Genomic DNA, 27,062 nt, shown 5'->3' with positions numbered 1-27,062 from the left:
AGGCCTGCTCTTAGTGGAACCTGCCTGTATGGTCTTGGCCCCCTTTCTGCAGCTCAGTGTCAGGGTGGTGACAATCTTCTTATAGCCCAGGATAACTTTATGTAGGGCACCAATTCTTTGTTTCAGATCCTCAGAGAGTTCTTTGCCATGAGGGGCTATGTTGTACTTCCAGTGACCAGTATGAGAGAGTGTGAGAGCGAGAACACCAAATGTACCACACCTGATCCCCATTCACAGCTGAGACCTTGTAACACCAACGAGTCACATGACACCGGGGAGGGAAAAGGGCTAATTGGGCACAATTTGGCCATTTTCACTTAGGGGTGTGCTCACTTTTGTTGCCAGCGGTTTAGACATTAATGGCTGTGCGTTGAGTTATTCTGAGGGCACACCATATATACACTGTTATACAAGCTGTACACGGACTACTATCTGTATGTAGGCACTGTTTCATGTACAGGATGTGTGCTCCCCTTAAAGGGGTTGACGGCTCTCCTTTAAGTAGCAGTGTAGGGCTACTTTCATACTAGCGGCACGGACCTCCGGCAGGCTGTTCCGTCGGATCCGTCCTGACGCTAGTGAACGTGTGCCCCCCGGACTGCCGCTCCGACCCTCTTGCCGTGCGCTGCCGGGACTCTGCCCCCGCCCCCCATTATAGTCAATGGGGACGGAGCCGCAGTCCGGGAGCACACGTTCACTAGCGGCAGGATGGATCCGACAGGTTGTTCACCCGACGGAACAGCCTGCCGGAGGTCCGTGCCGCTAGTGTGAAAGTAGCCTAAATACCTGTATGTCTTCTAGCTCTCTTTTGACGGGGTTCCTGTTCTCTATTTGCTGTAAACAATCAGATTTCCCCTTGACCAGGCGGCATCACACTTTCGGAGGGCATCTCCTGATTAATCTGTCCGTGTGCCTCGTGTCTTGCAGTAACAGTATTCTGCATAAAGCAAATGCAATACTGCGCGTGCGCCTTCACATCGTCCTGGTGGGTGCCAGTGGCCAGTGCAACTTTTTCTTTTTTTACACTGCAGGAAAGCCTTCTCCGCTGCACTTTCCTATGCAGAGGGACAAGTTTTGGGTACTGATCACCTATTCACAGGCTGTGAGATCTCTGGGGGTAGGAGCAGTATAGCGCGTGTCAGTCCCTCACTCCATTCCCTTCTATAGGACTGACTGGGTGCTGTCTATGAAGTGAATGGAGCCCTGGACTAGCCTGCGCCATACCACTCCATTCAGAGATGAGCCCCTCGTTTTCCGGATCACTTGGGGGTCCCAATGGTCTGATAAGTGGTTAATGGAGACGGTCTGTGACAGGAGGACCCCTGTGTATTATACATGTATGATATATGCCTGTGATGGTAGATGCCTGAGGCTTCCCTGGAGGTATGGGTCCGGGAATAGATGTGAACAGAGGCTTAGGCTACTTTCACACTTGCGTTCGGAGCGGATCCGTCTGGTGTCTGCGCAGACGGATCCGCTCCTATAATGCAAACGATGGTATCCGTTCAGAACGGATCCGTCTGCATTATATTTCATAAAAAATCTAAGTCTAAAAGTTAGTCAGACGGATCCGTCCAGACTTTACATTGAAAGTCAATGGGGGATGGATCCGTCACCATTGACTTTCAGACAAGGGTTTGTCTGACCATGACCACCCCTTTTAGCTATACGTTTCCCCTGCAGTAATGGATATCCATGTAACACAAGGACCGCTGGAGCCCTCAGAGTAGTATCTGCAGATACTTGATGGATCTCCTACTGTCCAGGACCTTCACATGTTAAGGGACAGTACAAAGAACGTCTGTTCTTCTAAAGGACCCCACACCTCCATGGACAGCTCAGTGATCTCTATGGGACCTGTGGAATGCCTCGTTTTCCCTATGGTGGTGCTGATTGCTGGGAGGTCTAGATGATGGTGCGTTTGGCCGGCTGTTGAAAGCCTAATCTCTGACCTGTTGGTGACTCAGGACGCCTCGCTGGGGTACTGCTGGAAATGCTGCAGTGCTGAGCAAGTCCTAAGATCTATGCCTGGTAGGGGGCAGGGAGTGAGCTGTGCAGGGTACAGCGGAGGGAGGAGATGTCTCTCCTGTAATCTCCTAGGTTATAGGGCTGTGTGAGCGACAGATCTGCTATATCCCGGCACTGCTACCTGTATAAGGGTGCATTCACACAACCATGTTGCGGACCCATTCATTTCTACGGGGCCACCATAATGTGGACAGCCCACAGCGTGCTCTGTGGGGACATATGGTCTTGATAGAGGAGGGCCCTACCCAGAGAGCCAGAATAGAGAGCTGCTTCCGATCCTTCAGACTTGGAGCCATCCTTGTATCACATGGACCTGGTGTCATGTAAGAGTCCAACACCTCTGCATCGGCTTCGTGTAAAGCCAGTCTATTGTATGAACCGTCTGGAGATGACGCCCTCCACCGACAAAAGCTGTTTGTCAAGGTATTGTGTATATGGCATATTTAGGATTCCTTCCTCAGCTCTTGCCAGTTCCTATCTTGACTATAAATCTTACGATCTGGGGCTCTGTGCCAGCGACCGCCGTCCCCTGCCAAGGTCTAAAGTCACCGGAGACGTCGGTGCTGTCAGTCTCCATAGTGGACGGCAGGGTAGCACCCACGAGCATGCTGGGGCACGTACCAGCGAGATGATTACATAAGAGGACGTCTTGTCATACAAGTCTTCAGACATCTTTCCCTGGGAGGTGCGTTGTTCCTGTTGTGTTTCTAGGGCTTGATAAAGTTTAGTGATGACTCATTTATTCCACGAGAAGAGGTTTCTATATCTCGCCCATTTGTTACGTGTCTTGGGGGAAAAAAGTGTTCGTTTGATTTGCAGTCCTTCCCATTGACTTGAATGGGAGGATGAGTCGTTGTTGCCGTAGTGATACGACTTTCTTTCCCACCATTACCACTAAAGGGGTTTTCCAGGCTTTAGATATTGTATGCGTGAAGGTCCGTCACTTGGCGCCCCCACTGATCCGCACCAGAAGCTAAACAATTGCCCCGTCCATTGTGTAGTAGCTGTGCCAGGAGCCGCAGGAGGCTTGCGCGTCCACTACATGGCATTTTGCTTCCGGCTCAGTCCACTGGTACTGGGTGTCAGACCCCCACCCATCTGATAATGAGGATCTATCCAAAGTAAGATAAGCAGCCGGCAGAGGGCACTGGCTTATTCCTGATTGTCCAGTCATACAGGTTTATGGTAGAATTGAGAGAAATGCGTTTTGGATGTCTGTGGCTGGCGCTATGACATTGGTTCTCTCTATAAGAAGTGCCAGCCAGGGGCGCACACCTATCCTAGGTTGTCAGTATCTGATCGGTAGTATCCGACACCTGGGACCACTGCCAATTAGCCGTAGCAGTAGCGCCTCGGCCTTATCACAGCTTCTCTTATGCCAGTGACGGCACCTTCATTGGTCAGCCCCATAGAAGTGAATAGGGCTGAGTGTAATACCAAGCACGACCACTATACAGTGTGTGGCGCTGTGCTTAGTGAGCGTGGAAAATACTGGGACACTCATTGGAGCTCCGGTGCCTTCTGAAACAGCTGATCGTAGGGGGGCCCGGGTTTCTGACCCCTACCGATCAGGAGAGGTCATCAGTATTAAACCCCTTTAAGATTACCCCATATGGTGGTGACGCTCACCATGTCTGACAGCTATCCTACGTACCTACCTGCCAGGCCACGTTTCTGCCGATATGTCAGATGTATTTGATTACCAATAGGCGGTACTCACCAGTGCAGTGATGTACCCGCTGCCATCAGCGTGCCACTGTGGTTGGGTTTAGGTTACTTGTAGACATCAAGTCTTTGGCTCTGTTCACACTTCCACTGGTGTGGAAAGATTAAAATAACAGATTGCCTGGATGTGTCCTGTGATGGATGCCAAAGTGGCCCCCAATTGTACGGTCTGCGTCATGGTGCCCATCATTGACGGGAAGAATAAGGAGGCATGGCGTCAGACATGATGGATTTTCTGATGGCGACTCCTGTACAGCTATAGCATGCCAAGATCCTTGGATTTTAGGGTAAGGGCTTGTTCACACGCCCGTGCTGTGGAGCGCAAATTGCGGTCTGCAATGCATGGGCACTGTCTGTGGGGCAGCCGCATAGGGATCGCGGACCCATTCGCTTGAATGGGTCCGCGATCCCTCCGTTCCGCAATAAGATAGCGCATGTTCTATCTTTTTGTGGAGCCACGGAACGGAACCCCAGGAAGCACTCCGTAGGGTTCCGTTCCGTGCTGCATCTCCGGCTTGGCAGACCCATTGAAGTGAATGGGTCCGCATCCGTGATGCGGAATGCACACGGAACGGTGCCCGTGTATTGTGGATCCGCAAATGCGGTCCTTAACACTGCAACGGTCAGCACACGTTCATGTGAATGAGCCCTAAATGTGCAGCGATGCAGGACTGGAGGGAAGCCACGCTCCAGGGGGAGAATTTATCATGGCCTCTATGCCAGAAATGACATAGAAGCCTTATTTTGAGCTATTCCCCCCCCCCCCCCAATTTTACATGGGGCTGCTCTTTTCTAAAAGATGTGCAAAGCCTACATGGCACCTACCGCACTGTCGTAGATCTCTCTTACTGCCGCACTCGCCTCCTGAAATTGCGCAGCTTATGCATAAAAAAAAAAAGTATATAGTCAGAAACATCCGTCTTAATCCCCCCTACAGTTTCGTTAGGGGGTTTAGGGTCAGACGGGTGACACCTGACGGTACGGTCTTATGTCTGTGGCGACTAGCGGCCAGGAAAATTGGTTTCGCACGCGTTGTATTTCATTCTGTCCGATGCTGACAAGCGGAGCCAGGTCTGTCTGGCAGCTGCTTATCCTGCTTTTAACACACCAAAAAAAAAAAAAGTAGTCTTAAGAAGTAGTAGTATAATGATGACTTTTTGGACAACTGAAGGAACTGGTCTAAAACTAGGGTGTAGGATGATGGGGGGAGTAGTGGGGAGGGAAGAATATCAGTAAATTGCCTTGGCGTCTCTGAATACAGGTCCGTTAAATAATGGAAAAGCGATCGGTGATGGTGGGATCTACAAGAAATGGAGCATCTACTGGAAACCAGTGCCACCAGTAGTCATCACCTCCGTCCTCGGCCCTTTGGGAATCGGATCACGTCCGGTGACAGCAGCAGCGATGTGAGATCACCTATTATTTCCGCACGGTGTCTGGCCTCGGCCTTTGTACCGCTTTCCCAGGCTTGCCCACCGGTTGCTATAGGAACTAATGGTCTTGACCTAAGGAATGCTGCTGGAATGCTAATCTCTCTGGTAAGGAGGAGAACTCCCAGCTGGCCATGTGAAAGTGTCAGCCCGGGGAAGAGAAACCCAGGCCGTGTAGTAGAAGGCCTGCGCGGTGGTGTCGGACGGGTCCTATGTGTAGGGTCTGGGTGGAGAGGCCTGGGAGCAGCGGTGCTCCAGCAGGGGCCGTCATTGACCTCTGAGGGGAGACTATGCCTAGCGACGCCCACAGCACCCACCTTTAGGGCAGAGCCCCCCACCTGCGGCGGCCAGCTGTTTCAAAACTACAAGTTCCATCATGCCTGGCCAGCCTGCAACCATGAGGGCATGCTGGGAGTTGTAGTTTTGTAGTTTTATTTTTTTTGTAGTGGAATTACGTACGGCAAATCTGCAGCGTTTAACGGTAGCAGAGAGGTGGATGAGATTTAAAAAAAAAAGAAAACGGTTAAAAATGCGGAGCAGATTTTAAATCTCTGTTTTTGTGTTTTTTAGATATCTGCTCCTAGTTTCACCCTTGGCAATGCAGAGGTTAAAATCGGTGGCAAATCCGCAGCGTTTCTGCACGTCGCAATCCACACCGTTTTGCTGCTGCGCTTTATCAGCAGTCTGTACGTGTGACCGTGCCCTATGGCAGAATAGGCAGCATTTTGGTGCATAAAACGGGCGGTACCCACTTCACCGCAGTTCACACAGACACATATATCTTTATAATAAATAAATAAAAAATCTGTTTGCAAACAGTCTGTCATTCCTGAGTTCCATCAGCTGACGGCTCATGTGAAACCTTCTCTCTGATCTCCTGACGCACCCGCTTAAGTTTGTCACAGACTAGACTATGACTAGATTTAGATTGAAATGGAAAGTCTCCATTTGCTTTTGGGAATATTTCACCTGCCGAGAGCACTTCATGTTGGGGGTAAGTCACCTGTGACGCCACCTCACAGATAACGTCTAGATACGATCTGAGTGACGTGCGGATACTCCCTCCATGTGGGAGATGATAAATGGTCAGCGCCTTTAAGCCGTCCTCCGGGCAGTTCCATGATATTTTGTGACTTGTTAAACTAGTAGTAGCAGCAGTGTGTGCATACAAGTGGAGCTGCAGTGTAAAGTATGGGGGTCAAAGTCACATCCAGAGTCTCTGAGAAGGTAGGAGATGGGTAGTACCTTATTTTTGCTTCTTTGCTACAGTCAATAATCATAGGTGTGTGCTCAAGGGCTCATGCACACAAACAGATTTTTTTTTTGTCAATTTTTTTTAAATTTTTTTTTGCTGCCTGTATGCGGAATCATTCATTACAATGGGGCCGCAAAAACCCCCCCAAAAAACGGAAATTACTTCGTGAGCATTCCGTATGTCTGCAAGTCTGTTCCGCAAAAAATTAGAACATGTCCAATTCTAGTCCATTTTACAGGCAAGGACAGGCATTATTATAATGGATCCGCCAAAAAACGGATGTCATCCGTTTTTAGTTTTTTTGGGGGGGAGGGGGGGGGAGATATGTGTTTTGTGGGCCGCAAAATAAATACGGTTATATGCATGAGCCCTAACAAGCAGCCAGCACCAAATAAAATAAAAAGCAGGTAAGGCCTAGTTCACATTAAGCAAGACGGAGCGCGTCCGTTCGGCGATAGTTTTGCAAGTTGAAGGAGTTTTGTCTGCGATTGCATTCAGTGTTTCAGTTTTTCCATCAGGATTGCATCCGTTTTCCACATGCTGGAAGAGTAAGGCCTCATACCCATGACTGTAGTTTTGGTCCGCGTCCGATCTGCATTTTTTGAGCACCTATTCATTTCAATGGGCTCGCAAAAGATGCGGACAGCACGCCGTGTGCTTCCGTATCCGTATGTCCGTTCCATAGCCCCGCAATAATATCGAACATTCTATAGGAATTTGAAACATACTGCGGGACCTGTGGAAGGAAAGATGTGGGATGCACACGGTTGGTATCTACAATTTGCGGACCACTAAAACGGGTACGGTCACATGCAGGAGGCCTGAGTCAGTGGAAAATGCACTGCATCCGGATGCCATGGGCGTGCTATCGATTTTTTTTTTTCTCACCCATTGACTGGAATGGACCAGTCCTGCCTGAAAAACGGATGAAGATAAAACATGCAGCGATGTTTCCTGAACGGACAGATGGTCAGTGAAAAACGATGCTCGTGTGCGCACACCCATTGGAGTGGATGGGGCAGGGTTCAGTCCGGATGCTGTGCGGTCAGAAAGCTCGCTTTCACGTATATTTTATCAATCATTATAAAGGCTGGTCATTTTATTTATTCTTGGTTTTGAATATGATATCGGAGGATCGGGCCCATTAAAGGGGTCCTCCGGGATTCTGATACTGATGGCCTATCCTCCGGATCAGTGCAGATGCAGCTTAACGTGGATTTTGGGGGACTGATGGGTGTTGGGGACTGATGGCAGGGGGTCTGAGTTTTTATAAAGGAAAACAGTCTATTAATTTATTTTTTCTTATTAGATTACTCGATTAATCGTAAAAAATAATTGATAGAATACTCTATTACTGAAATAATGGTTTCCTGCAGCCCTACTCGCAGATCCAGACGGAGAATGCCCTAATATGCTCCTTAGCAGGGCTCCTACACGTGGTCTGCACCGTGTCAGGCTCTCCCCGGCCTGCAGATGGGCAGCAGCATTCTCCGCATACTTCACACATTCCTCCTCATTCCCAGGAGCCCGTACCTTATGTGCCGGACCTCAGTGCTTTGGCGGTACCTGTGTACGCTGAGATTATAGCGGATTATCTCCGCTGTGCCCTAATCTAGCAATTACAACGCTCGATTCTGTGCTATGAAATCAGCCACGTTGCCTGCGGCCTATTAGACTGCATGACTTTCGTCGTCCCCGATGATCGAGAAAATGCTTGTCTGTCGGCTGATTGGGTTGAGAGATGCTCGGTTATCGGCAGCACATCCTTGTGTAATCAATAGACCTGAATGAGGAAAGAACGACCGCAGAAGCGATCATTCCTCCCGCATTCAGTTTGCATCAGCCTGTGTTACCAACCATCGGCGCTTGCACTGCCTGAATATCGCCAGACGCCACTTGCCCGCAACAGATCGCCTTCACTATAATTGGGTCTACCGGGTTTGCAGCATGAATATTGTGCATGCGCTGGTAGGCTAGGCTCTCCTCTGCGGAGGAGGTTCGTTGCCTATTCCAGCAAATAGACGATATAGTTAATGGGATCCGTCGGCGTCCAACATGTGCCAGATCCGGCAGGTTTCAGTATTCTAGCCGCAGAACCTAGTCATATTTGATCCTCTCTGCCGGAAACCTGCCACTGCGTATATGAAGCTAGCCCAGGCACTCCAGCTGTGGTGAAACTACGACTCCCAGCATGCATACTTGCTTAACTGTTTTCAGAACTCCCGTAGAAGTGATGCTGGGAGTGGTAGTTTCACCGCCTCCGGAGGGCTGAAGGTTGATGACCCCTTAGCCGTTTGAGCAAAGTGCATTTGTGCGACTAGCGAGGGGCGCTCTGACTACTGGGGGGAGTAATCACTGAGGTGGCAGGTAGGACCAGGCTCCCCACTCTTCGTGTGTCTGGGTGATTATCCGCTTAGCCCTCTGTAAGCTCATTATACAGCGTGGCCGCCCCGTCAGGGTGGCAGCGTGCTCCTTAATTAGCCGCCACACACTGGCTTTTATTGTATTCCTTCAGGACTTTGCTCAGTTTGTGCCGGTTCTTGAGACGCTCGTCTCTTGGGACACACGAGTCAGCTCGTCGGTGTGATGGGAAGTTCACTGCTGGGGTCCGTCTGTGCCTCTAAGTTCTTCTTGGCAGGCGACCAATAAAATAACACCCGGTGGGGTCCGACTGGTCCATTATTCACCGTACAGCTGTATTATGTATAGGCGTACCAGTCTAATTTAAAGGGAAAGTGCCGTTTTCTATTGTAATGATTCATTAGGGAGTTTGACCATGCACGACACTTGAGAAGATCTGCCCATATTGAGTTCAGTTCTACATACTGCCTTAAAGGTATTCTGGCAGTATCTGGTACCGTTCCTCTTTTATTCCTTCTGGAAATGTATTGACAATTGGGTGGTACCCTTCCCCTTGTCAGTGGGTGTGGCCCGTTACCGCCGGCACTATGTGTGTAAGGACACCCAGTATTGTCAAGGGAAATAGTAGCACCCAGCTGTCAGTTTATTCATATATTTCCTGGAGGAATAATAGAGGAATCACTCCAGAGTTCTAAGAAAAGTTGGTTGTTTTTTGGTAGACGGCAGATTACTTGTACAACACATCTAATACATGTTTGCCCTTTCTATACTTAGGTAACTTCACATTCAGAAGAGTCCGGTTCCCTTCGTCCCCGGATGGCTACCACGGGCCAGGATCTAGATGGTCCGACCCTGCTCCTCGTATAAAGCCGGCGCAGGGCTCTCTCAGCAGCCATGACCACCTCCCATGTGAATGGTCATGTAACAGAAGACTCGGATAGCGAGAAGCAAAGTGCAGATCTCTCTCCAGACGAGCCGCAGAAACACAGAGAAATGGCAGTGGACTGCCCGCCGGACCTGGGCACGAGGGCCATGCCCATACGAAGGAGCGCTCAGCTGGAACGGATCCGGCAGCAGCAGGAGGATATGAGGCGTCGACGGGAAGAGGAGGGCAAGAAACAGGATCTGGATGTCAATTCCTCTATGAGACTGAAGAAGTTGGCACAGACCTTTCCTAAAACTGGAATTGATAACCCAATTTTTGATACGGATGAAGGACCGGTTCTGGAAAGCCCCAGCCGAGCTGTAAAAGTATTAGGTAAGGATGCGATTGTCTCTTCTATAGTGTACACATGGCAGTGCCAGTGTGCGGACCCTGTACCGCGGCACAGGGGCCCCCCTGTTATGGGCCAAAACAGCAGTAGCTTCATATTACCAGATAATGTGAAAGAGGACCTGTCCCCTCTCCTGACATGTCCGTTTTAGTAACTACTTGTATCCCCATGTAATAATGTGTTGTGCCAGTCCTCTATTATTCCTGCTAGAAGTTATGAATGGATTGTCAATGAAGGTGAAACTGGGTGTTACCACCTGGCGTGTGTCCCTGCACAGTCTGACGCTGGCAGCACTGATTGGATAGTTTCAGACTGTACGAGGGACACACTCCCGACTGGTAACCCCCATCTGGAGCTTAATGGCAGACTCATGACAAGTCATTCATTTGGCCCATCATTGGCTGTCCTTCGAGCTGTGGACAGATAGATATTTTGCTATAGCTTTTGCCTATTCTGGTGTAAACTACAGTCAGTAAACCTATCAGGCGGTGGGAGGTCCCTCCTGCTAAACCCCGCCCACTTTTCGTCTCGTCGTAAAAAAGGGGCAGAGTCACAAATTTTTGTGTGAAATTTGCACCAAAACACTCAACCACCTTAGGTAAAAAATGGGGGCCAAGCCCTTGATAGATTCCCTCCACTCGGGGCTCATGCACAAGAACATATTATTTTTTATTATTTTTTTTGCGGACCATATGCGAAACTATACATTTCAATAGATCCGCCCAAAAAAACGGGAGTTACTCCGTACATTCCGTTTTCGTATGTCTGTTCCGCCAAAAGTTAGAACATGTCCTATTATTGCCCACATTACGGACAAGGATGCGACTGTTCTATTAGGGGCCACAAAATACGGAATGCACACGGACGTCTAGGATTGCAAAATACATACAGTCGTGTGCATGAGCCCTTATTCAAAGTCCAGCAGTATGCAGTGAGCTCCTGAGCGCCTCTAGTGGTGGCTGCAGGAATTCACCCTATCTGTGCAGGGGTTTCACCTTTATCCGGGAGATCAGAACACCTCTTCATCCGCAGTATATTAGGAAACTATGTGGTGAAAATAGTGAAGGAGCTTATGGGAATGAATGATCACTATATTATTTTTTTGCGTTGATGATCATTAAAGGGAACCTGTCATCAACGTTATGCTGACCTCCACTGAAGGCAGCAATACTGACATAAATGCTGATCTCAGCGGTGTGTCACTCATGAGCTAAAAGTAAGTGGTGGCTGAGAACCAGCATCATAATTATTGCAGCACAGGCCTTGAAAAGAGTCAAATCTACCTGAGAAGAGTCATGGTTATTCATAATCTCCTGCTCTCCCGTCCATCTGCTGATGATTGGCAGTTCTGTCCTAGGGAGAAAACTAGGTAGAAGACTGTCAATCAGCAGGAGAGCAGGAATTCATGAATAACCATGACTCTTCTCAGGTGGCCGTGACTCTTTTCCAGGCCCAGTCTGCAATGATTGTGATGTTGGTTCTCGGCAACCACTTACTTTTAACTTATAAATGACAGACCGCTGAAATCAACTCGCCTGCCTCTACTTTATTCTGCCGTTAGTATGGGTAACATAACGTTGATGACGGGTTCCCTTTAAAGGGGTTGTGCCGAGTTCCAGCAGTCCCATAGAGAATGAATGGCGCTTCAGCAGAGATTCGATGGGCACTTTGGGTCTCAGCGGTCAGACTCTACTACAGCAGGCGGTCATCGGAGGTGAGAGGTGCCTTTTACATGCCGCAATCCTCTTCTGTGTATGGGGATCAGTGATCGCTGCTGCGGTCCTCATCCCTGTACACATTCATTGTTTCAAGGACAAGATGATTTAGGTGACCACATTGGCAGCATCTTTACCCCGGGCAATTATCGGGAGCGTTATGTGTTAATAGTAGTTGAGTGGCGCACAGGCCTCTCCGGTCACTGCTGCCATTAAGTAATTGGGTACGTTGTGCTGCGCCGAAACCATAATGCATGCCAGTAAACCTGGTCATCACTGGTGGAAGCTGGCAGAGCAGTGTGTGTGACAGGAAGTTTTGTCCTCATCTGTGCCGTTGTCCGTTTTTTTTTGTTTAGTTTTTTTTTTATTTAGCCCTTTTTTAAATTCTTTTTTTTTTTTGTTTGTGTGTGCTGAAAAAACAGGATTGTCACCCCCTCCCCCCCACAATACCCAGAGCATTGTCATGGCTGCCAGGAGCTAAAAAGTAAAAATGGACATAACAAGGGATTTCTAGTTTACGATTAGGACTGGGTTGACACGGTGCGTTTTTTTTTGCTCCGTTGTTCGTAACGATCGCTTAGGTCTTTGTAATTGCCCTCGCTTTTTTAGGTTAAATAAGTGATTTTCGCCTATAAAAAGAGCACAGTAATTGCAGCACAAAATCCATTTTCAGTTTTTCTGATCTGCTTTTTTTTTTTTTTTTTTTTTCTTGCTGTTAAAAACAAAACAAAAAACTGACGAGGTCACATTACTTTATATAACGCATGCAAGCACGGGAAATACTGCTATCTGGATGCCCGCCCACAGTCCTACGTTCTACGCACTGTTACAGAGGCAGCCATCTTTCCTGAAGTGGTGTTAACCACATTTAGGCCTCGTGCACACGACCGTATGGGTTTCCGATCTGCAAGACACCAATACCACTGTGTGCATGCCACCATTGTAGAAAGGTCCTGTCCTTGTCCGGGCAAGAATAGGACCTGTTCCGTCTGCTTTACGGGACTGTGAAACGGACATACGGATACAGACAGTACACGGAGTGGGACCGCATCTAATACGCAAAAAACGCAGATCGGATGTGGACAAAATATGCGGTCACGTGCATATGGGGCTTTACTTTACAGCAGCCACGTGGGCCATAGACACAATAGACTGGAGGAGGGGAGATTTGTCACAACTGGTAGAAAGAAAATCTGGCTTAGTTGCCCATAGCAACCAGTCAGATTCCAGCTCGTTTGGAAAATGAAAGGTGGAATCTGGTTGCTATGGGCAACTAAGCCAGTTCTTCTTTACACCAGTTAGAAAAATCTCCATGGAATCTTCTAGGCATGCTCTGTGACCTGTACAGAGGTCATTGTGCGGGGAGGGGAAGTAATCCAGTGTTATCTATGTAGAAATGAAGCCTTTTATTGTAATCCTGCCTGTGATGATAATGAGATGACTGCTGTACAGAACAGGAAGTATCAGCCTGTTGTGAGGCTTAGTGGCCTGCAGGATTTAAAAAAAAAATATATACAGTATATAGTGACATGAAAAATAAAAAAAGATCCAAAAATTCTGAAATAGGTTTTTATTAAATATATCTAATGGCACGTTATAACCCCCGGAGAACTTTTACTGCGGTGTTGAGGAGTCCCTGCCCACAAGAGCTTACAATCTAACCGCGATGGAGGCAGTCACTCAGTAGGCACATAGCAGGAATTTTGTCACCAGTCATGTAAATATAAATGACACTGTATCACCCCTCCCTAAGCCGGTACAGATCTAACGAGGGGAGGATGGAATGGAGATCGGTGTGACCGGGTCAAGGGGTTCAGTACAAGAGCGGTCCTGGAGGGAGGATGAGAGTTGTAGGTCATAGCCGGAGTGGGTTGAGAGAGGAGATAGTGAGGGTGCGGCACTTTGTGGAGAGGCTCATCCATCAATCTCCTCGTGACAGAAAGTAATTTCCTTCTAAATACCAGAAACTCACATTTCTCTTCCATCAGTTCTGCTTTGGTTCCTTTCCTAGATATAGCGCCCGCATAGGCTGACACCCGGCATGCTGCGAGCCTGGAGACGGGTTTCTCTATGGGGCGCCACATTGTCATCTCAAGGATTTTTTTAGTTTCATAGGCATTTACGCTTTTTATGAGTAATTTATTGAAGTCAAGGAATCCCATCAAAGGGGTTCTCCCATGAAAATCTGACATCATATAGGACATAACCTCTTTCTAACGAAGCTAGAACCAGCCCTGTACCTCACATGGATCCTGAGATCTCCCCATTCATTGCTCTGCTAGATTTATACCAAGCTGACAGCTCAGGGGCGTGTCCTGTCTGCTGCAGCTGGTGGCAATTGAAGGATGGCACTGAGCATGTGCGGCCACCTCGGTGAGCAGGAAAATTTGAAAAAGAGCAGACAGCAGGTGGCGCTCTACAGCTAGACTTAATTGAATAAAAATACATTTTTAATTACGTGCAATTACAAAAGTATTCAATTCCAAATATTATTTGTGGGACAACCCCTTTAAGTGTTTAATAATATCAAAATATAAAGCCATTAAAGGGGTTCGTCCAGAAACCGGACAACACACGTGATTCTCCTGCAAAAAAGAATTGCGTGTTACTAAGGGCTCATTCAGACGGCCATATGTTGCTTTCCGCATCTGATTAGATGGGGACCCATTCACTTCTATGGGGCCCCCAAAAGATGGGGACACCACACGGATGTGGCCCCACAACTAAAACATTTCCTATACTTCGCAGGGTTTGTTAGCGGCCATGTGCATAGATTTCCATCAAAAATACAGAACTGTTAGTAAAATGACGGACTTACTGACAGACCCCAGTACAGATCCCATGGGATCGGGAGCAGGGCTACAGCTGTGGGGGTCACCTGTGTTACCCAGCGAATGCTGCAAGTAATGTAGTCAGTAATCTACACACATCCAAATATTGTAACCGTTTATGATGCACCCTTTATAGTGTCCTGTGGCGAATCTGCATCGTGTCCCGGACGTGGCCATAAGAACCAGGCCTGGTGCTGGATAGATGTCTAATAAGGGTTAGGTGTGTGGCGGTCCCCAGCAGTGATTACAGTGTGTACGAGTGGCCGGTCTAACAGGGTGCTAATTACTGCGTCATGTATTACCCAGGGTGCACAGTGACCTCCATGGCGCACCGGTCTAGGTGTGGTGGCATCACGTTACATTATAATTACGTTATTATGATTGCCGGGTTTTGCTTTCCAATCTTACAATACAACTACAGTACGTAATGGGGGTTACCAGGTTCCCCCGGCCACCACGTTGGTTTTAAATAAGATGTAAATATAATAGTGTTATGTGGCGGTAGATTAGGGACAACTCTTGGCCATATGGATGTCATAGGATGGATGCTCGCAGACCTCCTCTGTGACCCAGAATGGAGAAACGTCCCTATCCTTGAGCTGTCCATGTATGACATGCCGCCATGTTATACTACATTACCCCTGGGTGCCCAGAGCTGCATCAGGGCCACCGACAATATGTAGGTAAATTGTGCGGCCATTGGCCACGGCATGTGGTGACAGACGCCAGTTCATTTCCTCGCAGTTGAGGTTCCCAGAAGAAACCTACTAGATGGTTTCCTGCCAAGCTCCATATCTGCACAACGTCTGGTCCTCCCCGGACGCGCGCCACATTATAAAGTCATTCATTCAGCCCGGAGCTTGGCCTTCACTGTTACATTATCAGACTTTCTCACACAAGTTATTTACTATGCCGCCGATCCATCAAACCTGACCGTTTCCTGGGCCGTGGTCATTATCGTCCTCATTACCAGAACGGATGTGCACGTGATATGTCTGCTTCTCGGGTTAAGGGGGTATTCCAGCAGCCCCATAGCATGCAAAAAATTAAGAAATACCCCAGCTTATACTCTCCTCTCCCGTTGGCGCTGTTTTGATGGTGGCACCATGGCAGGGTCCTTACTGCTCGCCACTTTCCCGCTCCTGTTCCCGATCATCAGCCAATCCCGGCAGCAGTGGCCAGCCTCAGCCAGCGATTGGCTGAGCAGTATTCACACCCGCTTCCGATCCTCGGGACAGGCCATCAGTGGGGGTCCGACACCCAAGACCCCGCCAATCAGCTGTTCTGCAGTAGCCAGTGCCAATGGGTGGAGCTGGCTAGTGCTACTCCCAAACAGCCGATCAGTGGGGGTTTTGGCCCCTTGAAGTCTTGCTGACCCCTAACCTTAGGATATCATGTCATCAATATCTGATTGGTGGGGGACTCCTGACACCCCCAACAGTCAGTCCTGTGACATCACCTCCATTGGTCACATGGTCTTTATTCAACTCGGTTCCATTCAAGTGAATGGTTTGACCCGCAATACAAAGAATAACCACTATACAATGTACGGCACTGTGCTTGGTGTACTATGAAAAGACCCCTCTGAACAGCTGATTAGCAGGAGTCAGACCCCCACCGATCAGTTATTGATGACCTATCCTGACGATAGGTCATCAGTTATTTATTTCCTGCTAAACCCCTCTTAATTTGAATATATGAAATGATTATTTTTAGGTAAAAAAGTTGCGGGGGATCTCTGGCCTGTTAGGAGCACAAGGCCTACATAGGGCGTTCCTCAGGCATTTTGATCCTCTGAGTGTTCCTCAGCCTGGAGCTTATCAAAACTACAAAGCTGAGGGTTGAAGTTTTGGAGGTCCACAGGTTGGGAAGTAGTCCCAGCATTAGAGCCGCTAGTCTTCCTCCCCTCCTGAACAGTGCCACTCTAGTCTATTGGCTGTGTCTAGTATTGCAGTCTATTAGCTGCACTGCCGCCATGCATGCACAATATCCTAGTGTGCATCACAGCCGTGTGGTGGCATTACTGTCGACCCGATGGCGATTTTTTTTTAAAGCTCTGAACGTACTAATACCAGTTAGTGAGAGATAGTATGATGTCACACTGCTAATGGTGGGAAGGTTGATAATGTCAGTAACTCCCTGGAGCAGGAGATTTCTCCATTTTATGGACATCCTACCTAGACCATGACTGGGCAAAGCCTGGGCCACCTAGAGATCTGGTGCTGGTTCTTAACTTCTCGGCCTCAGTCCATCATCATCTGTAGAGCTCTTTGGTTTGTCCTCTGCTCCACTGTTTGCGTTCAGTATGTCTCGGATTACAGCAGGGCATCCGTCGCTGGTTTTTACGCTACCCTATATACGGGCTGCCCCAAGTTGCTGATTGACAGCTTCTTCCCCCTCTCATAGTATGGGAAGAAAGCTGTCAATCATCTGCAGGAGGAGCTGCGGCTCATGAGTATCGGGGCTCCAGCTGGAGCTGCTCACCACTGATTAAAAGAAAACCACTGGCCAGAAGACAGTAAGTGACCCTGTGGTGTAATCCAAGTCTCTTGTGCCCAGTTTATGATGGGCAACATGAACTGGTGACAGGTTCCCTTTAATGTGCCCTGACATCGCGTGTCTGATGAAGCAAGTTCATAGCACTAGATGCAGAGTACTTTACCTTTTCGCCTCCTGCTCCACTGCTGGGTAGTGGACTTCTTACAAACATGAAATAGATCAGAAGTGATTATCTTTGCCAAGATCGGGTCTGTGCTCCAGCCCTGGGGTCAAGGGCCCCTTGTGAAGCTCTTGAAATGAAGCGCTCAGTGGCTGCAAGGATCCTTGGTATGTTCTGTACACAGCGGTGATTTTAGTATACTCTGCAAACAATATATTGTAGGCCCATACCTTACCTGCATCTGCCTCCATGTAGGCATTTAGTTGTCTTAAGGTGGCCACAAGCCTTTGACAACTTTTAGGTGGCAGCTGTTCCTCCTGGCCCCCCATACATGATTAGCTGGGGGTGAAAGCCGCTGCCAGACGCCGGTACTAGTGAATTATCTGCATTCAGGACAGAAGGTTTAGGCAAGCTGAAATCCAGCATGTCCAGTTCTTCTGGACACCGCCATATACAGTGTCTTGAAAAAGTATTCATACCCCTTGAACTTTTCCACATTTTGTCACGTTGCACCCTCCAACTTAAAAGTATTTTATTGGAATTTTATGTTAAAGACCAACACAAAGTAGCAAGTATGTGTGAGGTGGAAGGAAAATGATACATGGTTTTCAAAAGTATTAATAAATAAATAATCTGATGTGTGGCGTAATTGTATTCAGCCCCCTGTACTTTGATACACCTAAATAAAATCCTGTATGACCAATTACCTTCAGAAGTCACCTAATTATCAACTGTGTGTAATTTATTCTCAATATAACTACAGCTGGTCTGTGAGCCTCAGAGTTTTGTTCGAGAACATTAGTGATCAAACAGCATCATGAAAACCAAGGAACACGCCAGACAGGTCAGGGATAAAGGTGTGGATAAGTGTAAAGCAGGGTTGTAGTTTGCCCCAAGCCATGTAGAGGACACAGAAAACGTGGGAGAAGGCCCTCTGGTCAGATAAGACCAAAGTTGAACTTTTTGGCCTAAATGCAAAATGTTGTGTGGTGGAAAATGAACACTGCACATGCCCCTGAACACACCATCCCCACCGTGAACCATGGTGGGGGCAGCATCATGCTGCGTGGAGGCTTTTCTTCAGCAGGACAGGGAAGCTGGTCAGAGTTGATGGGCAGATGGATGGAGCGAAATATATGGAGAGAATCCTGGAGGAGAACCTGGTAGTGGCTACAGAAGACATCATACTGGGGCGGAGGTTCACCCTAAACATACAGCCAGAGCTACAATGGAATGGTTTACATCAAAGCCTATTCATGTGTTAGGATGGCCCAGTCACAGTCCAGACCTAAATGCTGTTGAGAATCTGTGGTAAGACTTGAAAATTGCTGTTCACAGACGTTCTTCATCCAATCTGACTGAGCTGGATCTATTTTGCAAAGAAGAATGGGCAAAAATGTCAGCCTCTAGATGTGCAAAGCTGGTAGAGACATGCCCCCAAAGACTTGCAGCTGTAACTGCAGTGAAAGGTAGTCCTACAAAGTACGGACTCGAGGCTGAATACAAATGCACGCCATACTTTCCAGATTTTTATTTATTAAACATTTTGAACACCAAGTATCATCATCATCTTCTCACCTCACACATACAAGCCATTTTGTGTTGCTCTTTTTATATAAAATCCCAATAAAATGCATGTAAGTTTGTGGGTGTAACGTGAAAAAAATGTGGAAAAGATCAAGGAGTATGAATACTTTTTCAAGGCACTGTATATGTAGATGGTTGGCTCTGCTGTCAGTTGTGGTCATCAGAGCACAAGGTGTCCTGTCCGGTCAGCGTGGTCGCTCATCACGAGGCCGAGCTGTTCTGAATACTATTGTAATCTTCCCAGAAGGAGTGACGCATTCCCATGTCGTCGGCCGCCTCGAAATGTGACATTTCCATAAAGAACTTGTTGTAGGTCCCTTTCCCGGAGTGTGTAGGACCTCTCCCGGCTTTGTGTGTGGCCACATGTGTAGACAGTAGGGTCTGCATTGGCAGCGGTGTTGAGTTGCATCTGATTATTGCCCACATAGCAGGGCCTACAGGACACTGCTGCCTATTATTCCTGCCACTCAAAGCCGCATTGTGCTGCTTCCTGCCTGTTTGCTTTCTTGGGATGCACTGCCTCCTCCTCGTCGACATTGCCTCCTTCAGTCTTTATTGCTGACCAGTTTCTATGAAACCTGTGAGCCGCGGAGACAGCTGGTGGCTGCAGGGAGGGTCCGCTCTGCCGTCCTGCTCACTTCTCATGGTCCGAGCTGCCGACCAAGAGTGAGCGGACTTGTTTCTAATGACCCGTATTGTTCTCAGATTTTTATCACTTTGATCTGTCGTCGTCTTCCACCGGACACGTGGTAATAAAGATGTCGTTTCTCCATCTTTTGCAGACTTGGAAGATTTATTGAGTTCTTTGAAGGACATCCAGCACACCCTGGTAGACTCTCAGAGCCAGGAAGACCTCGGTGTACTCCTCCATCTAGTGCAAAATGTAGACTTTCAGAATGCATTCAGAATCCACAATGCTGTAGCTGTGCACATGAACAAAGCCAGCCCCCCATACCCCCTCACCCCTAATGGGCAGGAGCTGGTCCAGGAGGTAGGTGACCACCTTGTTTTCTTTCCTTAACAAAAATAGCCTGGCGTGTGTTTCTCCTCAAGTGCCTTTCGGGGCGGTTTTACGAAGCCTGGTTTACCGTGAGGTATGCCGTCTTCAACTCCCAAAGGGTCAAACGAAGACTATGATGAAGTCTGCAGGACATTTTTAGTCCAAGAACTATAGCTGCACCTCCATTTGTTGGCTCAAGGTGATGGGACAGACAAGCCTGGAGGCATTGCTTTCATAAATCTTACTAGTTGTAGGTACATGGATTACTTTGACTGCTCCATTATGTCTAAATTGTGTGTCCACGGCTCCTGGGCAGAGTGACCTATGGACGCCATAGAGTGAAATACTACATACATGGGATTTTTTGTGAACTATATAGCACAAACATGGTCATCGGAGCATAGATTATTTTTTTCTATAGGGCCAGCGGAGGAACAAGTGACGGACTAGTTGGTTTCTGACCAGTCCAGTCCTTTGATAACCTTGGAAATAATATAGCTGTGTTAGCTGAGGATATGGAGCGTTGGGGCTGTAGCAGTACGTGGCACTATTATACGTTGGGTTTGTATTGCTGTCTTTAGGAAACTGTCTGGCCTGAAGTCCATACTTCTCACTTCTAGTAGATGTATCTAGACTTCTAGATGTATCCTCCTACTCTTAGGAAGGAATGGGCTCTTCTGTGAAGGCTGAATTGCAGTAGCCATCACTCGCCCCTATACAGTGGAGGGGATCGCTGCATGTAAATGCAGACAGTTATACAGGAATGGACGATTGCCTGCTTTGGCTAACCAAATGCTTGGCTCACTGCTTTATGCGTTTTCCTTGTAGGTGCAGCACGTACTGAAAGCAAGTCATCACAAAGAAAGCCAAGAACTTACCGACCTTCTGAACACGCCCGACATTCAGGTAGAACGCTCTGCTTAAACCGAAACTTCAAGAGAAGGAAAACCTTTTTTTTTTTAAATTACAAATTAGATTCTCTTCACCATATTGCTCACTTTGGACAACCCTGGTTTCAATGAAGGGTCCTCGGAGAGGAACTTGGTTGCAAGGGGATTCCACTGACGGGGCATTCTTCAGCTTTTACTGGCGGGGACCCCTCTACAGTGGGAAATTGAGTTTGCATGCAGCCGCTGAAATCCCTGTCATTAGGAAGGAGAGCTTCTCATAGCATCTCCTATTAAAGGGAGGTCCCACTCTTTTACATCTATGTTCTCTTAAAAAAAAGGTGTCCTCATTGCCTGTTTTAAACCTAAGGGACGCACAACTTCATGGTCAGGACCTCAAGTTTCCTTTATCTGCTCCCGTTTTGTGTAACTGTGTTAGCCCATTATTAACTGAGACAAACCATTTTGAGTTGTTTTTTTGTGTAGATTTTATCGGCATCATTTTGGGCTCCACATACTGTAATTTATTGATTAAAAGGGTTCTCCAGGAAATAAAAAAAATAAAAATATTTAAATATTATTTTACCATAAATATATTCACAAATACCTTTCATTACTTAGAATGGCTTGTTATGTCTAGGGAGCAATCAGGAGAAATAAAATGGCCGCCGTCCTATCAGTACACACAGAACCTGTCCTAATCACACAGGAGGACAAGTTACTTCACCACAATGAGCCATAGTGCTGCTTCATCCTTCTCTCTTCTCTACTTGTCAGGAATCATGATCCTGAATACAGGTGAATCTCTGTGGGAATGGAGAGGATGAGGAGACATGAGAGGAGGGTGAGGTGTAGATAATGAGCAGCAGCACTTGTTTACAGTCTCCATTACCACAGTCCGTCCTCTCTGTACTTCATGTCTCCTCATGAACTAAATTCCCCAGAGATTCAGCTAAAGTTCTTATCTCTATTCAGGATCATAATCCCTGACAAGTAGAGAGGAGGAGGCAGCTCTTTATCTCTTTATCCTGAGAATAGGTCATCAATAAAATAAAATCCTGGAAAACTCTTTTAAGGCCAGAAAAAAACCTTCTTATTTTGTGGTACAATATACTCTTTTATGCTTCTGATGAAATGTGGTCTGTGGCAGTCTGAACACTAGGACCCCAGAATCCCTATATTATGACCCCCCATACGTATCCACACCCCTGACCACACAGTGTGACCACTCTTCTGATCATTATAGGGGACCCAGCAGACAAATGATGGTAAAGTCAGCGCTCCCCTGTTAAAGGGGTTATCCAGTGATTACTGTAAAAAATGAAAATCAGACATAATACAGTACATGACAATATCTTTCTAACAAAGCTAGAACCAGCCCTGCACCTCACATGGATCGAGAGATCTCCTCATTCATTCCTCTGCTAGATTTATATCCAGATGGCAGCTCAAGGGGAGTGTCTTTCCTGCTGCAGTTAAGGGGGTGTGTCCATGTTCTCCCTATCACAGCTCAGGGGGCGTGTCCATGCTCTCCCTATCACAGCTCAGGAGGCAGTTGAAGAATGAAACTGAGCATGTGCGGCCATCTCAGTGAGCAGGACAAAACAATAAGAAAAAGAGCAAACCGCAGGTGGCGCTGTACAGATACATTTTATTGGATAGCTCAGTGGCTATGCAAATTTTTTAATTAGATGCAATTACAAAAGTATTCAGATCCAGGGGCTGGTTTGAAAACTGTAGAATATTTTTCGTGGGACAACCCCCTTTTAATTTATATCATCATACAGGGGGATGAAGCCGATGTGCCACTAATGTCTTCTCTCTGACACACAGGCTCTCTTCTTGGCTCATGACAAGGTGGCGGAGCAGGAAATGATGCCCGAATCTGTTTCTGAAGACCACTTTCATGAAAACATTGCCCAGTATGGTGATGAAACAGTTAAAATAGTAAGAATAGAGAAGGCAAGAGATATTCCACTGGTAAGTATCCGACGTGTCAGCAGATCGGCTCAGTCTGCTGTGTGTGATGGTCCAGTCACTTGATCATGTGATAATACATGTAGTGGGTTCCGTGGTCTTATGGCGTTTATTTTTTATTTTTTGCACGGATCAGGGTGCCACGGTGAGAAATGAACTGGACTCTGTAATCATCAGCCGCATCGTGAAGGGGGGCGCAGCAGAGAAGAGCGGCTTACTGCACGAAGGAGATGAAATCCTGGAAATAAATGGCATCGAGATTCGGGGGAAAGATGTCAATGATGTCTTTGAGCTGCTTGTAAGTGGATCCAGATCTGTCACTAGTCGCCAGGTTACTGTATGGGGCAAAGACTCCTTCAGCCCCGTCAGCACACTGTGATTTTCTGGTTTTCTCGAGTAGCTTTCTACTCTCTTCCTTCCCGGAGCCATTACTTTTTTTTTTTCTGTTCCAATGGCCACATGATGTCTGAAATTGGACCAAAAAAAAAGCAATTCCACAATAGGTTTATTTTTACGACATTCTCTATGTGGTGAAACTGACCTGTTCCCTTTATTCTCTAGGTCAGTACTAGAGATGAGCGAATTTCATATTTTGAAATTCGAAATTCATTCACGCTTCGTTTACTGGTAACCAATTCTATGACGGAATGCATAGCGAAATGCCTTTAGAGGCATTCCATTATTCATTCCGTCATAATAGAAGTCTATGGCCTTCCAAACGGATCCGTCCGGTTTCCATCATGCAGGAGAGGACCCGAGTATAACGGAAAAGGGACGGATCCGTTATGCAGCCCATAGACTTCTATTATGACGGAATGAATAACGGAATGCCTCTAAAGCAGGAATGCTCAACCTGCGGCCCTCCAGCTGTTGTAAAACTACAACTCCCACAATGCCCTACTGTAGGCTGTTTGGGCATGCTGGGAGTTGTAGTTTTGCTACAGCTTGGAGGGCTGCAGGTTGAGCATGCCTGCTCTAAAGGCATTCTGTTATGCCTTTCGTCGTAGAATTGCGTTTTGGTCCGTGCTAACGGAATCCATAACGCAATTCACCTTTTACCAGTAAACCTGGAATTCGCTCCACTCTAGTTAAAACATTTACAGTGATACCAAATTTATATAGTTTTTCTTTGTGTTTTTAATACTGAAAAAGGATAAAAACTGAAACCTGATTTTTGCCAAATTCTGACCCCAATAACTTTTATATATTTCATTATTCCATCATAGGCGATAAATGCATTTATATTCTTATAGTTTGGGCGTTTTGGGACACGGTGGTGCATATGATCTGTATTCATTTATTTCTGTTATGGGCAAGGGGGTGGTGGTATTTTTTACACGTTTTAAGTCCCTTAGCAGTTGTGATTGCTTGTCCCATATACTGCAATAAATTACCATTGCAGCCTATGGGAGTTGCGCAATATTTCTGTGGAACGCTGCCTTCTTCAGGCATCCTTAGGAACTACTGCTATGATACCGTCGGATCCTTCAGAGGGACAAGGAACAAATGGCTTCCCTGATCGCCACACGGAGGAGCCGTTTAGGCCTCGGGCAGCGCAGCTCTCCCAGGGAAGGCTTCCTCAAATGCCATGGTCACAATTGACCATGGGATCTGAGGTGTTAAATGTCTGCGATCAGCGTGATCACCGATCGCAGACATTAGCCTCTGGTGTCTACTGTGTCAAACAGCAGAAACTTGGTGGTGGCTGTGGCTCCCTCTCCACTGAGGACGCTATCTTTAAAGTCTGGAGGTCCGGAAGTGATTCATTGGAGACAGCCCCTTTTAGAATGTGGGTTGAAGGGTTTAGTTAAACTGTCAGATTTCAGCTTCTGTGGCTCCATAACAGATAGAGGAGTGGAGAAAGGTACAAGATGGATGTACCTCCTGGGGTACCTTGAATTGGATTGGTAATGAGTGAATGTGGGGCATCATCATTTTTGGAAGGAATTTTGTATTTACTGTAGTTTCATGTTAAAGTGATTGTCATATTTTAGAGTAAAATGTAGTTTCTCTTTACTAGGCTGAAATGCACGGGGCGCTCACTTTTGTACTTATCCCTAGTCAGCAGACCAGACCACCGCCGGCCAGGGAGACTGTGGTAAGAAGCAGTATTTCTACGGTTGCATCATGTCATTGTGTCATTCACATTCATATATACGTACAAGTATGTGTTGAATATGAAAAAGTATATATATTGCAAAGGGTCATCATTAAATGCGGTGGACTCCTTTAATGATAGTGGTTACCTTGAGTTTAAAAGTTTGCACCAAGTTTTTGTATATAATCTTTTTGTTTTGCTCGTTCATCGGTTGATCGGTGGCACATTTACATGGGCAGTGTCGTGATAATCTGCCTGATTCTCGGCCCGTCTAAATGAACCCTTACTTGTACTGACAGACGCTGATGCTGGGACGTGTGTAATTAGTGATTGCCCTCTCCTGTAGGTTCTCTCCTCTTATACACATTCTATATGTGTGCTTTCCTCCCGTATCTACAGCCTGTGTAAGCTTCCCTCCTTGCATGCTTTACCTCCTCTCCACACTCTGATGTACTATGTAGGACCTCTTCCACCTCTTACTGCTATCTGTACACTGAGAGAGGGGAGGGGGAGAGTTGAAAGCGCTGCCAGAAACTGTTGTGATTTGTCAGATTCAGCAGCACCACCAGCTAGGTGAAGGACTTGCACATGTTGTACAGTAGCAAAATGGTAGGAACTCTTTAATGAAGACTATTTATAAAGCTTCTTCATTTTACATTTAGGGAGAAAGCTTACCGTAGCTTGTCAGTTTTCTGTCATATTATAATCTGTGGGATTATTCAGATAATTCCTGCATCAGTCTATCTTTGCACAATGGAGTTGTTCCTGCAGCATGCACATGGATTCATGTGAATGGGACAGTCCCAAATATTTTTGCAACTGCCGTGTGCGAGTATAGCTTTGGAAAATGGAGTCTTTTCATGTAATAATATGATATGTCAAACCATTATGATGTGTGGGTGTCGTACTCGGAGACCCCCTGCCATCAGCAGGTCCATTCAGGTTAATGAGGACGGGATGCATTTCCTTTCACAGCGGCAGGCAGGGAAATCTGTGCCGAAGGTGCAGCACTTAGAAAGAAAGCGCTGCTGCCATGTTTTGAGAATCGCGGGGTTGACTATACACCATCACCTACTGTAGCCGTGGCAAAGCCCCCAATATCACGTGCTGTATTACTGGGTCAGCACAATCCTGAGAGGCGTTTGACTTTCCAGGTCCCTTCTTTACTGCTCATCACTCTTGGCCTCAAAATAGTTCACTGATCCTCTTAACTCCTAATGTGCTGTTGACCACGGCTGACTTCTCCTCTCCCCTGGTCACATCACGGTCCTATCGCACATGTCTTATTTCTTTCCAGGTACATGTCAAAGCGCACTTTGATTATGACCCCACAGATGACCCTTATGTCCCGTGTAGAGAGCTGGGCCTTTCCTTCCAGAAGGGAGACATCCTTCATATCATCAGCCAAGATGACCCCAACTGGTGGCAGGCGTATAGAGACGGCGATGAAGATAATCAGCCTCTTGCAGGCCTCGTGCCAGGTAATGTTCCTCTTTTTAACGTGCTATTAACGTTTTGAATAATAGGGGTCTGGGTGCTGCGACGCCCACTAATGGGTAAAATACAGGGGGCAGAAGCGCTCAGCTGTGCCCCTTGTTTCTGCAAGTGGTGTACAGATTCATAGAAAGTCTGACCTCTTGTTTTACCCATCAGTGGTGGTCTCAGCACCTGGACCCCCACCTGTCAAAGCTTTTCACATGTCTCAATGACACGTTAAAAGTTTGTCAATATGCTTGGTCTTTTTTGGGTAAATTTCATACAGGCGTAATCAGTGTGGGAAATACACTCCTCACGACAGCAGGGTTTCCCGGACTGAACTCTGCTCCTATGGCTCAAGTTCGCAGCATTAGACTGATTTATGATGCGGTGTGTTCCTGCCTGAATGCGGCTGTACTGAATTGTGCTCACGTAATGCCGTCAGTACAGGAACACACAGCATTATAAATCATTGTAATGCTGTGAGTTTGTGTCACAGGCAATACAGTAAGACGGAGAGTATTTCCCACAATGAGCATGCTTGTGTGAGATTGCCCTTAAAGGGGTTTTCTGAGACTTTATAACTGATGACCGATCTAGTAGTATATGATCAATGGGGTCTGACACCCAGGACCCCCGCCGGTCAGCTGTTTAGGAAGGCACCATTGCTCACAGTAGCGCTGCGGCCTTCTCACAGCTTTTACTAGGCCAGTGAAGACACGTTTATTGGTCACGTAGCCTAGGAGCAGCTCAGCCCCA

The 27,062-nt window shown here is 47.1% G+C and overlaps 1 protein-coding gene across 2 annotated transcripts in view; it reads left to right on the top strand.

Moving 5' to 3' along the window:
* The window catches only part of LOC122921727 (protein PALS1), a 48,178-nt gene that overhangs the window by 6,971 nt on the left and 14,145 nt on the right, over positions 1-27,062 (top strand). For both annotated transcript variants that reach the window (XM_044271919.1, XM_044271920.1), the window contains exons 2-8: positions 9,574-10,057; positions 19,648-19,856; positions 20,694-20,771; positions 22,586-22,732; positions 22,866-23,027; positions 24,750-24,827; positions 26,125-26,308. In XM_044271919.1, the coding sequence (XP_044127854.1) occupies positions 9,694-10,057; positions 19,648-19,856; positions 20,694-20,771; positions 22,586-22,732; positions 22,866-23,027; positions 24,750-24,827; positions 26,125-26,308 (1,222 nt within the window). In that variant the 5' untranslated portion in view covers positions 9,574-9,693. The remainder of the gene's footprint in view (positions 1-9,573; positions 10,058-19,647; positions 19,857-20,693; positions 20,772-22,585; positions 22,733-22,865; positions 23,028-24,749; positions 24,828-26,124; positions 26,309-27,062) is intronic.

The sequence above is a fragment of the Bufo gargarizans genome, chromosome 11, assembly GCF_014858855.1.
Source record: "Bufo gargarizans isolate SCDJY-AF-19 chromosome 11, ASM1485885v1, whole genome shotgun sequence".
NCBI lineage: Eukaryota > Metazoa > Chordata > Amphibia > Anura > Bufonidae > Bufo > Bufo gargarizans.
The sequence above is the reverse complement of the archived record's forward strand: the minus strand, read 5'-3'. Positions and strand labels throughout refer to the sequence as shown.